This window comes from Channa argus, chromosome 1 (genome assembly GCF_033026475.1).
Source record: "Channa argus isolate prfri chromosome 1, Channa argus male v1.0, whole genome shotgun sequence".
Classification (NCBI taxonomy): Eukaryota; Metazoa; Chordata; class Actinopteri; order Anabantiformes; family Channidae; genus Channa; species Channa argus.
In genome coordinates this window covers 32,739,849-32,756,287 of record NC_090197.1, presented here as the reverse complement: position 1 = coordinate 32,756,287, position 16,439 = coordinate 32,739,849, and the positions used below count along the sequence as shown (strand labels likewise).

At 38.7% G+C, this 16,439-nt stretch overlaps 1 protein-coding gene across 4 annotated transcripts in view; it reads left to right on the top strand.

The window, feature by feature from the left end:
- The window catches only part of abch1 (ATP-binding cassette, sub-family H, member 1), a 29,968-nt gene extending 14,691 nt beyond the window's left edge, over nt 1–15,277 (top strand). For all 4 annotated transcript variants that reach the window (XM_067513414.1, XM_067513441.1, XM_067513423.1 and 1 more), the window contains 9 exons: nt 3,033–3,103; nt 3,437–3,486; nt 4,300–4,356; nt 4,561–4,631; nt 4,790–4,878; nt 6,595–6,698; nt 8,984–9,143; nt 10,105–10,209; nt 11,057–15,277. In XM_067513414.1, coding sequence (XP_067369515.1) covers nt 3,033–3,103; nt 3,437–3,486; nt 4,300–4,356; nt 4,561–4,631; nt 4,790–4,878; nt 6,595–6,698; nt 8,984–9,143; nt 10,105–10,209; nt 11,057–11,163 — 814 coding nt within the window. In that variant the 3' untranslated portion in view covers nt 11,164–15,277. The remainder of the gene's footprint in view (nt 1–3,032; nt 3,104–3,436; nt 3,487–4,299; nt 4,357–4,560; nt 4,632–4,789; nt 4,879–6,594; nt 6,699–8,983; nt 9,144–10,104; nt 10,210–11,056) is intronic.
- The last annotated feature ends 1,162 nt before the right edge of the window (nt 15,278–16,439 follow it).

The following is a 16,439-nucleotide window of genomic DNA, read 5'->3' as shown; positions in this document are numbered from 1 at the left end:
CCACCCCAAAGCAGTGCCAGAAAATCCAACGGTAGAATTTTGTGGACAACTTTATCAAAAGCGGCAGTGAGATCCAGAAGAATAAGAAGGGATGGGAGGCCCTGGTCAGCAGCCATAAGGAGGTTGTTACTGACCCTGACCAGGGCTGTCTCTGTGCTTTGGGAGGGGTGGAAGCCAGATTGAAATTTTTAAAACAGATTGTTGTCTTTTGAGGGGATCCTGGAGCTGGGCTAAGACAGCTTTTCCCAAGACCTTTGATAGGAATGGAAGATTGGAGATTGGACGATAGTTTGCCATGACTTCAGGATCCAGGGAGGGTTTTTTTAAATGTGGTGTAATTATTGCGGTTTTCAGTGATGTTGGGAGTGTGCCATTCTCGAGGGAGTAATTATGAGATGAGTCGCTTCTTTCCCACGCTTTTTGCTTTACATGGCGTCCCTGTTGCTTTCACACTCTCTCTTTCTCTGATACATAAGCACACAGGAATCAAACCACACCAATTCAGAATTACCCAACTGTGGAGGGTAAAGGGCATGCTTTTTTTAAGGTGTGAATCATTGTTCTTTGTATATGGTTTTTTGTGTGTTTTGTGCATTTGTGTGTAAAGCCTGGGGTAGACAGTCTGGTCCTTCCTGTCCCTAACGCACCTGGGCAGGTCACAGCTCAGCTCCGACTAATCAAACGCTCTCTCTCACAGAATCATGTGCCACTCATGTGACAGTTTGGCATGAGGAAAACAAAAGGTGTCTTTTCCTCTGGCTCCGCTGGGAGTCAAACCACTCTGCACTGTTCAATTAGATCACCTTGTTTCATAAGATGCAAAGTATGTGTGGTAATATTACTGCGTGTGTTATACCTTGTGATATCTTGTAAATGTCTCTTAATAAAGCGCTTTAGTCCATCCTCATCACTCCCAAAAGGAACCTCAACATCTTAAGCTCTGCTACCTCCAGCTCTGCCTCCTGTCTTTTCTTCAGTGCCACTCTTGAAAACCTTTCCTTTCATTCTCGCTGATACTCTTTTATCACACAACACACCTGACACTTTTCTCCACCTGTTCCAACCTGCTTGCACTCGCCTCTTCACACTCTCCATTGCTCTGAACCGTTGACCCTAAGTACTTAAAGTCCTTCTTCACCTCTGCTCCCTGTAACCTCACCGTTCAACCTGGGTCCCTCTCATTCACACACATGTATTCTGTCTTGTTGCGGCTAAGCTTCATTCCTCTTTTTTCCAGAGCAGACCTCCACCTCTCTAGATTTTCCTCCACCTGCTCCCTGCTCTCACTACAGATCACAATGTAATTTGCAAACATCATAGTCCATGGAGATTCTTGTCTAACCTCAGCCTGTCCATCACCAGAGCAAACAAGAAGGGGCTCAGAGCTGATCCTTGATGCAGACCCACGTCCACCTTGAACTCCTCTGTCACACCTACAGCACACCTCACCACTGTCTTACAGCTCTCATACATGTCCTGCACCACTCTAACATACTTCTCTGCCACTCCAGACGTCCTCATACAATACCACAGCTCCTCTCTTGGCACCCTGTCATATGCTTTCTCTAAATCTACAAAGATACAATGCAACTCCCTCTGACCCTCTCTGTACTTCTCCATCAGCATCCTCAAAGCAAATAGTGCATCAGTTGTACTCTTTCTTGGCATGAAACCATACTGCTGCTCACAAATGCTCACCTCTGCCCTTAGCCAAGCTTCCACTACTCTTTCCCACAACTTCATTGTGTGGCTAACCAGCTTTATTCCTCTGTAGTTGCCACAGCTCTGCACATCTCCCTTGTTCTTAAAAATCGTCACCAGTACACTTCTCCTCCATTACTCGGGCATCCTCTCACTCTATAAGATCTTGTTAAACAAACTAGTCAGGAACTAGTCTACCTCCATCTGTCCTTCTGCATTCCTGTCCTGAAGACCAAACCATCACATTCTCATCACATCTGTTCCCTTCACCTTGCATGTCCGTTGAAATCTGCACCAATCACCACTCTCTCACCTCTGTTGATGCTCTGCATCACTTCATCCTACATATGGGGCATAACCACCAACAACATTGAACATCACACCTTCAATTTCAATTTCAGCTTCAGACTCATCAACCTGTCTGATACTCTTTTCACCTCTAGAACCTTCCTCACAAACTCCTCTTGCAGGATAACTCCTGCTCCATAGTCCCAACATTGTCATAGTCCCAACATTCAAATCCCTACTGTCAGTCCTACGTTCTTAGCTTTCCTCTTCTCTTTCTACCTACAAACACACCTTTGTCCTGTCCTTCTTCAACCAACAGTAGCCCAGTTTCCACCGGCACCCTGTAGGTGAACAGTGGTGGTGGTTGTTGTTAACCCGGGCCCTGACCGATCTGGTCAAGGTCCGGGCACAGGCAGGCAGTCATGATTGGCATGTTTAATTTGGCATGTGTTTTATGTCTGATGTCCTTCCTGATACAACTTTGTCTTTATCCCGACTTGGTGCTCTATAAATAATAATAATTTTAATACATGTTGACAAATGCAGTAAGCTTTTGTTTGTCCTTTTCAAATTAAAACATCACATAAACCATTATTAATCAAATTCATACATCTTTTAAAATGCAAGTGACAACATCTGATAAAGTGAAATTGTGCAAAGTTAGTCAATTTTAAAATATGCTGGTTCGTGAAATTGCAGCTGAAATTAAAGACAGCACAACACAAACAATAAATAAATCAAACTGGACATTGATGCACAGGAAATGAGAAAACATATGGGTCAGAGCTTTAAAACTCAAAATTGCCTCACTAAGCGTTCATTGCAGTTTATACATAGCAAGCAAGTCAGACAAGTAGACTAGGGCAGCAGCATGGAATTATTTGTAAATTTGCAAAATGTATCATATGCTGAGATTTGGGACCAAAGCTTCACTGACTTCCTACACACACAAACACTGGAACATCCACTGTGGTTACCTGCTTTTTTGTAAACAGATCTGCAAACTCAGAGATTGTTCTCAGACTCTGTCTCTGCTTTCACAGGATGATCCAGCGGCAGGTTTCTAGAGATGTGGTTGATGGAGGATCAGTGCACGTTTGGCTGGACCTGACAAGTAAGATAAATTCTTTATGTTGTTTCCAAGCTTGTAAAAGTAGTTTTTAAATAACGTAAACATGTAACATGAGTTTTGAGATTTTTTTGCAAAAAAAGAAACAATATTTTGGCATATTTTGGAAATATAGTATTGTTGCTAATGTCTGGCATATATTTCATAAAATTGATACAAGGATTGCTGAACATGTACTGTGCATGCAGTTAGACATGAAGTTAGAAAAATATAGAGTTCTCTAGGGGATGCATGGTCATAACACTTTATACAAATTGTTACTTCCTATAAATTTGAGAAGCTGGTTTTGTTCATTTTTGCCCTTTATGTATTCTCTAGATCGACAAATTGCTCTCATGCTGCAGAAAAAACTTCAAGAGGCCTTTCAGGTAAAATTTTTATTTTCACAAGAGAAATAAAACCAGAAATCATTCAATACATAAGAAAAATACGAAGATGTTTGACAACAGACAAGATGTTACAGAGTTCAGTACAGTCTGTGCTGTGGACAGCAAACATGAAATTCACAGTTCTTGTACTGTAGTATCCTTGTACTTTACAGCAGCATTATGTTTCCACTATCAAGACTGAATATCCACATTTGTGGCTACTATCAGTCATTACACCAGAGCAGAAAACAAGACCTTTTTAGAACTAACTTTGTTTATTAATCACCTAATCATCCTGATTTTCCTGAAAATGATCAACAATATTACTGAATTATTACTGAGCCCTAACAGAGAATATGTTACATTCTGCCATGTATATAAATACTTGTAAATACTTTCAGGCTTTAACTGCACTGGGTTTACATCAAATTAAAAGCAATGTGGAGAATTTATAGCTCTTTTAATAGATACACTAGTACCCAACTGCCACACTTTTGGATTTGGAACAGGACAGGGAACAGAGGCTTGCAGGAGGTTTCTGTTTATTCAGATTCAGCCAACAAAAGAGAATCTTATTGGACATATTCTAAAAATACCACCAAAGCAAACAAAGAGCTTTTCAGAGTGAAGAAGTAGGATATCCTAAACTGTGAGTCACTGCATCCCATAAACTTTCTAGTGTCTGCAATTAATACCAGTGATGTTCTAAAGAATATGAAATATGATGATTTTATTACTTCCTGTGTATGTGTTCAATTAATTTTCAAAGGACTATATCTCACACACTTTCTATTCTATTTATTTTTTGGACAGGCTTTTGTGGAGAATAAGTTGGGAAGTATGTCGTACCTCGTTGCCATGCCAATAAAGGTAAAAAAACAAAAGGAGTATGGAACAAAAACAAGTGCAATAAGAATATCGAATTTACTCCATATGTATCAGGATCTTAAAAAAGAATAAATCAATAATTGAGTACATCAACAAAAGTCCCACAAACCCTTTTTACAGTTCTGTGTTTCTGATTCACGTTACAAATTAAGTAAAAATAAACCTTTTAATTATGTCGTCTTTTAGTTTGAAGAGCCGATCTATGGCAGCCAAAACACAGATTTCACTACGTTTGTTACACCTGGGGCTGTGCTCAGGTAGGTGTGATGTGAGCTGCTTGTTGTGGTAAACAGCCGGACAGCAGCTGTTGACCATCAGTTATCAGAAACAGTGTCTTTCGTACTCCCTGCATCTGTTCGTTTGTAAGATGAAATGTTGCAGGACATAATTTATATTTTTACTCACGACATCGCAGTATCACCTTCTACCTGGCTGTGGGTCTGACAGCGCTCTCCTTTGTCCTGGAGAGAAAGGAGGGACTTTTGGACAGATGCTGGGTTGCAGGTGAGAATTGCACATTGCTCCTACACTGTCAAACCAATACAAAGGCTGTGTTAATCTTTTAAATACACCTTACTCTTATTGTTCATTTGCATGTAATATTAAAATTGAACTAAAAAGGAAACAGATGTGCCTTCATTATTTAGCTCTGCTTGGCTTTTTGTCACTGTTTGTCTGGTATTTTCTGCAGAACGCTTTATGTTAAAGTGTTTTACAATGTTTTACTGCTTGTGCTGATTGTTTGCTTAACTCCCTTCATTCTACATGTCCTACTTTGCATGACACTTGCTTACTCCTTTAAATGTTTAATCCCATTATCATTATTTACATTATTGCCTGCTGTCTTATTTTATGACAGCACACATAATGTTTTTATTGTTGTTTTAATGTATAATGGAACATCTGCTGTAACAGCTGTAAAATTGCGATTTGCTTAACACTGACATGTTCACAGTGATCAATATCCATTACAAAGTATTATGTCAAAGCCTCTGACTGGGACAAAAATAAGATTTATTTATCTACCAAGAAGATACCAAGGTGATTTATTTATGACAGAAAGTTAAAATAACCATTATGGAGAGAAATAGATTGAAATAATCTATAAAATCAGTAGTGCAGGTAGTAGATGAGTGAAGGTTTGCCGCATGGCTATACAACAAAAGGCAGAAGGTAGGCACAGAAAGTTCCAGGCTTATTTACAGTGAGCACACTGGGCCTATTCTGTTGATTGTATTTTAGTCTACAGCCCTGAGGACAAAAAAAGAGCAACAGCAAGGTCAACCAAACATACTGTAGTAAATGTTAATTCTATGCAGGTTTTAATTACAAAGTGTGTTTGCACTGGTTAAAACTTGTGTTAGGCTAAAAAATGCTTTTCGATTAACACGATTCTACTCACTGCTTTAGTGGAGATAGAGTGGCTGCTCACTTCTAACATAAAAAAAAATGTGAATAACTGCCAACACTGGTGAAAGAGCACCAGGAAGGTCTGAAAACAAGATATGCTTTAATAGTTAAGAATGAGAAAAAAAATTTCACTGCAGCTGTTTGTCTTATAAGTCATAAATGAATATTCAATCACCTATATCTTATTAAATGTATATATCAGTACATATTTGCTTTATAGGAAGGGGTTTTACATCCAAAAGACATATAGTGGAAGCATACATTGATGTATAAACTGTCTCCTAAACTTTTACACCTAATTTGGAAATGTGTGTCTGTTTCGCGTGTGTTAATTTATTCACACACATCTTTTGACTGTAGGCAATAAAGCAACATTTTTTTTTTTTTCCTTTCGGCTTATCCTGTGAGTTCAGGGTCACCACAGCAGATCATTTGTCCGCATGTTGATTTAGAACAGCTTTTCTTCCTTACGCAACCCTCCCCAAATTCTTCTGGGTTTGGGACCTTCACTGCACAGCTGGGGATAAGGATGGGCTGTTACGGGTTCAGTTTCTTGTCCAGGGACACTTTGACATCAGAAATGGGCACTAAATATTAATTTGAAAGTTAATTATTCAGTGTAATTTGAGAATTTACCAGTAGAGGGAGTAACATGATCACATAAATAGTTTACCAGCACGAAATTTGAAAGTTGTTTTTCAAACACATGAATTTTCCAGTTTAATTAATTAAAAAATTATAATAATGATATTTTTTAGGGGACTACGTACAGAGCTTGTAAGTGCTAAGCACTTTGTGTGTCTCTGCCAGGTGTGAGCTCTATGGAGACGATGCTGGCTCACCTCTTCTCCCAGCTCTTTGTCATCAGTGTGCAGATCATCCTACTGCTCCTCTTCGTGCTGCTCGTCTTCAAGGTTCGTTCTTCTCACGAAGACAAACAGCAGTAAACCCAGCATCTGTGCACTGACAACAACACACCCTGCAGATGAGATTAAACTTTAGTGATTTATCAGAAATGGGCCTTTGCAGCTCCAACGATTATGACCTGATTGATGGAAATAAAAAACTTTTTTTTAATTTTTTTAAGTACTCAGCAGTGAAGCTCAGAAATCACTGTTGAAGGGATATTGTTTAGACTGAAGGAGACTCTAAAAAATGACTGCAGCCCTCATATGATTTTAGTTTGAGGTGAGCATGACATAGTGAGCAGTTCTGACATTTTGAAGGTTAATGTTTTACAAATCTAGCCTTTCACCATGCTCATTTGCATTTTTACTACATCATCAAAATCCTGACTTTAGCTAGAACACATTAGAGGCATAACAATTAATTGTATAACTACAAGGCAGACCTTGAGTTCCAAGACTAATATGTATTATTATTTTTTCTTTGTGCATGTGACAGTTTACAGAGGAAATATGGTGTAATTTTCTTGTGTGTAGCAGACTCTCAAGGTCAGCAGGGTCAGGTTTACTATAAGAACGACAAAGCAGCAGGAGCATGTAGACTCTGTTCATCATTAATGTATGTAATCGATACAGGGAGAAGCCAGGATCGTGTGTGTGTGAAGTAGCCAAAGTGGTGAAATCTAAATCCACCCTACCATAAATCACTTCCTGCATTGGCCATATCCAACTGGATCGCCACGACAACAGCGCTTGATTGCTGTGGCAACCCAGCGGTCATGTGGCTACTTGGTGCGGGTCTATTTTTGTACGTTGTCAGGGGAGACGGATAGTGAGAAAAAGTGCACACACACACGCCTGCAGATTCTACTCAAGTTAAGAGTCTGAGCCGAGCCATGAGACTTAATTGTGAATAGTTTCATGCCTTGTGTAACGGCTCTGCTCTGTTTACACTCCCCTCTGTCTGGGTTATTTACCCAACTAAATCTCGGTGATTTTTCTTTTCATTTCTTGTAGTGTTTTTTGGCTGCAGATCAGAGCAGAAAAAATTTTTCTCTGATTGTTTCTCTGTATCTTTGTTCCTTTCTCCATTTTTCTCCATATGTTCTTGTGTTCCTTTAAAGAATATGCCACCAACCTCTTGCCTTGTCAGAGTCATGATGGACAGGTATTTGTAAAAATAAACTGGTGCAGCAGAGCCAGAAATATAAAAAATTTTATTCTGCACATTTTTCTTTTCTTGACAAGGCCTGGCGCCTACTGTGCATTACCCACATGTCAATTTGATGGCTGACACTTTATTCTTGTATTTTATACCAGCAGTGGCTACTGTAGCATTAAGCCTTTATAGAGGATGAGGAGCAGGCTACAGATGTCTGGCTACTGGTTCCTTCTGCATGTGTTTTGCAGTCTGCATTAATTTCTAACCTTAGATATCATTTCATCTCGGTCCCCCCCGTGTTTTCACCAGGTCTAAATTAGTTACCCCCCAAAAAACTAAAGAGGCTTCACAACAAATGCATCAGCAATAGAGTCGAGTTTTTGTGGTCCCATTTTGAACAGGACATTACACATGGGTACAAATGTCATGAATCTGATCATCAGATTACTTATAAATCAGCTGCTTAATTAGCTTAATCTCCCCAGGGCTGTAGTTCTCCTTTAGACATGCTAAACAATTGTGCTGGAGGAGCTTCCCCCCTGAAAACTTTTGTCCAGGAACTTTCCCATAGGGGAACTTCTGGTGGAAAATCCCACCACAAGCACATCAGCCAACTCTTTACTCATCATTGATTTTACATATATTTTGCCTTCATTAGGGTGATGATGTTTGATTCCAGTTTCCTTAAAAATTGCTTCTGTTGGAAGTAACAATTTGCAAGCAACAAAGCCCCACCTTTATCAACAGTGAGAATAATTTCTTTCCCAGTAAAAACTGACAAACTATTTGAGGGACTCCTCATGAAATATAACCTGAACTGCTTATACATGTCAAACAAGCTGTTCTACTACCCCTAATCCACGGCTTGGGGAGTAAGCGTGTGTTAGGCGTGTTAAATGAGGTTCATTTAAACGTGTGAAAAGGTAATAAAATATATATTTAAACCTCAGATACGTCTAATCTATAAAAGACTAAAACACATACAGTACATCTGGTAATAGTATTTATGCTTTGTGCAAGTTAACATTTTGCATGTGCATCTGCAAATAAATCATATTTTGTCCTGGCTTTAACTGTCCTCAGGCCTTTGTGCCTAATAATACACTGTCACCATCGTTTTCTTTCTCTGCAGATGCCTAACGAAGGCTCCTTGGTGTTGGTCATCATACTCATTGTGCTGCAGGGCATCACTGGTATCTCTTTCGGCCTCGTCATCTCAGCTGCAATCGACGATGAGCAGAGCGCCAACCAGACTGCCCTGGGCATCTTCTACCCCAACCTCATCATCAGTGGTAGGCCACTATGTGTTTGTGTGTGTGTGTTTGTGTGTAGCTGCTTGCGTCCTCTGAAAGTTACGATTTCTGCATGGATGTAAACTGTTTTGTCCTGGAGGTGTTTGACAACTGGGCCATTGTTGAAACAAAAATGATATTATCCACAAAGACTTTGCTTTTAAATAGTGGAACACAAATTAATGAAATAAACACAAAAATATACACAAAGTGTTCCAAATAACAGTAACCTAATTAATTAGTGCATTGATTTTGTTTTTTATTGTTTATTTATGTATTTATTTTTCTTTTGTTTGTTAAGAAATATTTTGATGTCTTGTCTAGGCATATGCTCTATAGCTTGGTTTCTCAATAGGTAGACTGTCTTCCAAATTCAGAAAGAAAAAAAAGTTTGATACTGTAAATATATAACAATACAGTAATTTCTAGGTTGCCAGCTGAAGTGGATATTGTAAGAGGTTAGGGCTCAGGCTAATCAAGTAAAATAAGATAATTAAAAGTAACCATGCAAAGAAGAAAGAGCAAGCGAAATGAAGTAATATTTGTGTGTGACTTATACATACATTTGTAGACAACAAAGATGAATACAGAAATGTATTTTGTGCACAAAGTTCTGAGATTTTTATGTCTCAAATATAACTTCTGTGGTACATATATCCCTGACAGTGGTGGTTTTATACTGGAAGTGATCTTCTACAACCACTTTTACCGGTAGTTTTTTGTACATGTCGACTCTTTTTTAAAAACTTGGAAACAGCAGTTAAGAAAACCGGCAGAAAAAAAAAACTTGTTTTTTTGTGTCCATGCCCTTGTTGTTGTCACAGCAGAGTAAAACAAAAAACAATAGAAACCAGAGAGAATTCTGAGAAACAAGAGAATCCTTTGTAGGATTTTTGAACCAGACTTTATAACACCAGATGTAAATCATGTCTTACACAGTGTTCTCTGTCCTGTGCTGCAGGTATAATCTGGCCTGTGGAGTGTATCCCCTATCCTCTCCGATACCTCAGCCTGGCCCTTCCTCAGACCTATGCCTCTGAAGCCCTACGCTGTATCATGTACAGAGGTAATCTACACACACACACTTTACACAACACTCATCAGTTTCATAATGTGCCAACTGTTGTAGCTTATCTGCTGTAAGCATGTGTTAGAGGAAGAGACGTGCACGTGGCTCAGATTGTTGCATTATACACAGTGTGGCCAGTGGCAGCCATTCGTCTAAATCATTAATCAGACCTGGATCCTGTGAAACTCACCTTTCTGGAATGTTTGGTATAATGTAGTGGTTTCACTCCTTCAAGTCTTTTCTCCTTGTCCGAACAATTCTGTAGAACCTGAAGACAGAAAAAGCAAAACCTTATCTCAGAAGTGCAGACAAAGATAAAATGCGGGCAGAAGTCGACAGAGGCAGAAAAAACAAAAGATTCGAAACTTAGTTTTTTAGTGTGCAACTTTAAATTGCCCCTCACACATGGAATGGATTCACTTGCATTTAAGCATCACACCCTAGATGTTATGTGCATGTTTTTCTACATGTGTGCATCAAAAACTTAAACAACAAATTTGTTTGCAAGTAAAAATAGTTACTTAACAAGCCTAAGTTCAGGTTATTCACTAATACAGTGTTTCTGCTTATCCTCCATAAGACAAATACCATGGTGCTAATTCTAATATTTATTGTTAAAGTTTCAAGACAAAGCCTTTTATTGGGTGGTTTGGAGCTTGGAATATGAGGAAAGAATACATTTGCCTAACCCTCATTTGCAAACGGATCCACATGTCCTCATATTCACTCTGTGTAATTCTGTATATTGTGAGGTTTTAAGAAACCACAATTAAAGCCTTTTTATTTTACTGTCCGATTTATGCTGTGCGTAAATAGTAAATGTGAACATGAATGTTTCCAACAGGTTGGGGTCTGTCTCGGATGATGGTGTGGCGAGGCTTTGCCGTCACCCTGGGCTGGAACACTTTCTTCCTCATTTTAGCCACAGTCATCTTAAAGCTGAGGACATGACAGCCTCTCTGCAGAAAACATTCTTGGGTTTTGGGAAGGCGTCAGGTGAAGGCCCGATGGGAGCCAGCTGCTCACCTGGGCCTCCTGTCTGTTCATGGATTGGAGTGGCAAAGAGGAGGACAGTTGGTTCACTGTGGTTTTAAGGACTTGTGGGCTAATTCATCGGCCTTCTTCCTCTAAGTTAACTGTCACACTCACTACTGTGGTCCCCACCCAGCTGCCTGATCCTACAAAAGTCCTTTTGGTCTGTTCAAGCACCACTAAAATTTCAAAATGCTGCATGTAGAAGTACAGAAAAACCTGCACAACTATGACCAACAGTGAATGTTAAACAAGTGTGTAGCCTTACAATTTATTGCACTTCTATGTGTAGCATGTTGACAGGTTTCAGCCCCAGAATGGACCATTTGCCAACTCAGGGTCACTTTTTACTTTCTTTTTGCCCAAATCTTAATGCTAGAGAGATTTTTCTTTAGTTACACTTTACTTCAAAGTAGGTGATGCCAAAAAAAAGAAAACATGGTGGTACATATACATGCTGTAGTAAATGGGGTCAATCAATACCAGAAAATGTGAAAACATATTTTCTGGTTGTTTCACAAGCAGATACACTGAAGAGAGGACTGTTTTTGCAATATATCGTGGGAACTCCGAATCAGTTTTAAACTGCTGATGCTTCATGTTGTCTAGGAAATTCTCACTCATTTGGGCTTCCCACTGCAACAGTCTTATCTAGCTGTTTGCATGTTGTGTCTATGGTCACTTCTTGCGTCCTGTTTGGTGTGTGACAGGAAGCGATAACTACAGCTCATTTCGTAGTGTTACCAGGTGCTCGGGCGCAAGCCGCGGTGCAAATGTGCATTTTCATCAGTTCAGGCTGATGGAGTTTTTCATAACTTGTGCCTGCATCTCCTGTGTAAGACAAAAACATGGGGTTTGATGGTGGTGATGGGAAAGTATTGATAGCGTATCATTTTAAAATAAAGTTCTCTTTACTTTGCTGGACAGAGTGGAGGCAGTTGGATGGATCTTTCTCACAGGTCATGTGTGTTGTGGTCTTCAAGCCGACTACACAAGCCCAAAATATGCTGTTTTTTACATGAAAGTTTCAAGCTGCACATACTTTCCATTTTGTTTATGTGTCTTTTCCATGAAAAATAACACCGACCAAAAGCACACAAAGGAGAAACACTGGTTTGAATTAAAGATGGAGATGTGCCTTTGGGGCGTTGCATTCTACACTGTGGGGGAGAAACATCTCAGAGCAAATTTCAAGAAATGACAAATAAGTGTAAAATTGGGACTGTTGTATGCAGCAGATAAATTGTACAGTAGCTGATGATTTTTTTGTACACAAAAAATGACTAATGAAGAAAGCTACACTGAAGGTTACAGTGACATGTATTCTTAGATAATACAGGCAAGGCTTTAGATGATAGGGTATTTTTCCAAATAGAAAAGTTATTTTTCTATGATTCTTTCTTTTTTTTTTCATTTGTTTATAAAAAAGGATGGATAAATAATGGGACATTAGCTTGAAACACCTAATTACTAGATTGACCAACTTATAAAAAATAGGATTTGACACACTATTTTACTGATATTTAGCTTCCAGACTTGACCACCCATGTCTCAGCTTTAAACGAATACTTGTTTGCTTTCTTGCTGAGTGTTAAATGAGATTATTCCACTAATTCATATGATTATATGAGCCAGTTAGCCTAGCTTAGCATGTAGACTAGTAACATAGAGGAGACAGCCAGCATGGTCCAAAAGGTGACAAAATCTTTGTACCATTGGCTCTAAGGCTAACTAATTAATGCACTATAGCTTTTTAAAATTCCAGTCGGAAAAATTGTACAAAAAGAATAAAAACCTAATTTGTGTTTTTAGTAGTTGAGTATGCAACATGTGTCCTGTCATTCCTGTGAATTTTCTCGCTGTAGCATAATATTTATCATACAGCTATGAGAATGGTTTCAATCTTCTCATTTCTATAAGCCAATTTCCTAAAATATCAATTTTCTTTAAACTTGAGACAGATCCACAGTGTTGTAAAGGCAGCAGACACTTTTACAGTATCATCCATTGTGCCAATTATTGAATATTTAGAAATGTTTACATTTAATTTGTGCATGTTTGGATATTTTATTATTAGCAGATTTGAGCTAATTATTGTTAGAACTAAACCCATTTACTGTTCCAGCATGTGGATGTTCCCTCTCACTAGTAGTGCTGAGAATTTCTGTGGCCACTGACATGATAAATACTGAATATAAATGTCTGTAAATCCTTCTGATTGTGTTGCCTTGTTGTCGAATGGTAAAGATGCAGGTACAGCTTGCTGTGTGAGTCTTTAGGACAGGGGTTTCCTGCACTGCACTGTAAATCTGCTGCTATATTGATCAGTGTTCTTATTGCACAGTTTAAGGGACATTGTGTCTTTGTTTTATAAAAGCCGATTTCGGCTGTGTTCAGATGACACCAACATGCTCCTAAATGTACACTTTGTTTTGTCAAACTGTGAGGTTTTAAGCTGTAGCTCATATTCTTACCTTGACAGAAAATGGAAAATTAATGCTAAATCTTGATGGGATTAACCTCTGTGCCTCTTTCGACTCCCATCTGACAGAAAGGTTTCATTGTAAAAGTTTAAAATACTGGATCCCCTCTGGTGCATAAAATTGCTACTACATATGACATTATTTTGTTATGTTGTCAATATGCATTGTAATGTTTCGTTAATTGAAGTATATTTGCCAAAAAACTGAGTTAAATCAGTGCACGATTGTCACACAGTGATTTTTTTGTTCATTTTCCATTTCTGGTTAGTGACGTTAGTCTCACTATTACCATTCAAATACAAATGCTTATCAGTTTTATTCCTAAAATACCATCAATTCAAAATGTTAAAGCAAGAAGCAAAACTCCTTTAAGACATTTTAATACACGAACAGCAATTATCCTGCTGAAGACACTATTCATGGTTTGTTTCTGCAACTATTCCACTTGAATACATATCACAAAAAATGTCCTATGGCACAATTGAACAATCATTTGTTTTGGAGATTCATCCAAAATGTTTCCTATGTAAGTGATGAGCTTCAAGAAGATTTTCCTGATGGCAAGTATGAATAGGAGAAATCATAACAGCAAGTCTCTGTCTCAGCATTTTTGGGCATCTGGCTGTCGTTTTAGGACACACTTGAAAACCATGTAAGCCTGTCATTCCATATATGAATAGAAATCTGATCTCCATGTGGGGGTTGTTTGCTTACATAACCAGGGCTCTGTCTATGACACCACACCCAAAGAGTCCTGATGATGCAGATTAACTAAGTCTGTGAGTGTTAACATGAACTTTGGTTGTTGCGCATATTGTAAGACACACAAGAAGTAGAACCAAACAAATCAGGTTTTAAGGGGCATTACCATATCCAAAGTTGGAAATCTGTCTTGAAAACTTTGCACCCATACACTAGGTACAATGAAAGTGCTTGCTTTCTGTGATTATTCCTTCTGTTTATACTGGCCATCAAAAGATTCCTTCCTATTTGACTTGATAAGTGATGGGAGAGTCGTCCTTCACTGCAACCATGCATGCAGATGTTTATCTGAAGTATAAACGTAGATATTGGCTTGATTTATAAAATTCTGTTCATTGCAACATCTGTTTTTTCATAGCACATTAGACAGGAATCTTTTAAGGGTTGGTATGATCAGATCAGGACAAGCAGTTTAATTGGAGAAAATACCAATCCTGTCCTTTGATTAAGCATTTAAAAATATAATACCTAATTTTCCATTCATTAGTATTTTCCAGAAATATTTCCTATCCTTAGATTAAGGAATCAGAAAATGCGGTTTCATAAGTAGCTGCTTTTTATTCAGAGTCTTGTTTTGTGATGATATCACTCTTGTGTTATGAAAGGTTGTGTTGCCAGGATGTATAGTCCACTCTGCTCCGGTCGACTACCTCTGGTATCTCTCCCCAAAGGCCATGTAAAACATTCCTGTATTGTGACACGTACGCATCAGGATTGCAGACATGCTTCAATAAAGTTCTTTAAGATTAACTTATTTTCAAACAATAAACCTCGAGGATTAATTCTCCCTTTGTCTCTTTGTTCTGTTTTTTAGAGCTGTGCCAGATTTTACTCAATAACAAAGTACAAAAATCCCCCACAATTCCTCAGTTACAAAAACACCCAGAGGCCATTGATGACAGATTTAATCAATGATATCATGCTGACTTGCATCACTGTGTTGCCTGTTACTATGGTGACAATGATGACCCCTGCTGCCTTCTTTAATTCCTTACCTGACAGGTTGACTGTTTGAACTTTATGTGTGTGTGTGTGTGTCTTTTCATGTTAATGTGGATCATGAGTCTGTGAGTGCTTATGCCTCCTCTGCTGCTTTTTCACAAACTGAGCACATACGTGTATGGATGACCGAACCAGTCCAGCAGGCATGCCCAAGGGCCTTATATATGAAGTTATATTTCTTGTTTTGAAGTCACAGAGCTCAGACAAAAGACATACTGTACAGTATTTTTAAAAACACTGCATAGTTGTATGTTTTATTGTGCTACAAACAGAAAAGAGTGCTAGATCTGGGAGCTAATTTAAACTGCAGATTAATACTTGTTACCAACAACAATATCTAAACTTTGTGTGTGTTTGTGTGTGTGTGTGTGTGTGTATGTGTGTGTATGCATGGCTGGATAATAGAATAGGCTGTGCATTACCTGTTCAAAAGTCAATAGGCTCAGCAAAAATATAAAATGAACACAAAACAAAACAGATAATATGTACACAAATGACCATGAAGTGATGAAAGCTGATACAAATAGAATTAAAATAACCAAACAGACAAATGACGACAGTCTCATTTGTTGTTGCTTTTTGAAGCAGTCCTATTACCCATCTGTGCCGATGTAACTCAGGTGAGTTTCCCTGTGGATGGCAAAGTTGTAACAGATCATACATGGCAGCCAGCGACTTTCCAACAGGTATCTGAATTCTTCATGTGCACTCCATTAAACCCACTATTAGCATTTGAAACAGGTCAATAAATAATGCAGCCATACGTTTCCTGGAGTCCCCTGACCTGAAACATACTGTATACACATCAAGTGAAACTCTATTGGGACAACCTGTGTCCCACAAGCAGTCCCTTGGGGTATTTGTTTCAATTGTGTGTGTCTTTGGACCATTGCGAGTGCCTGTATGATATTATGGTGGAAAAAAATCCCCAAGCTATTTTCTTTTTGC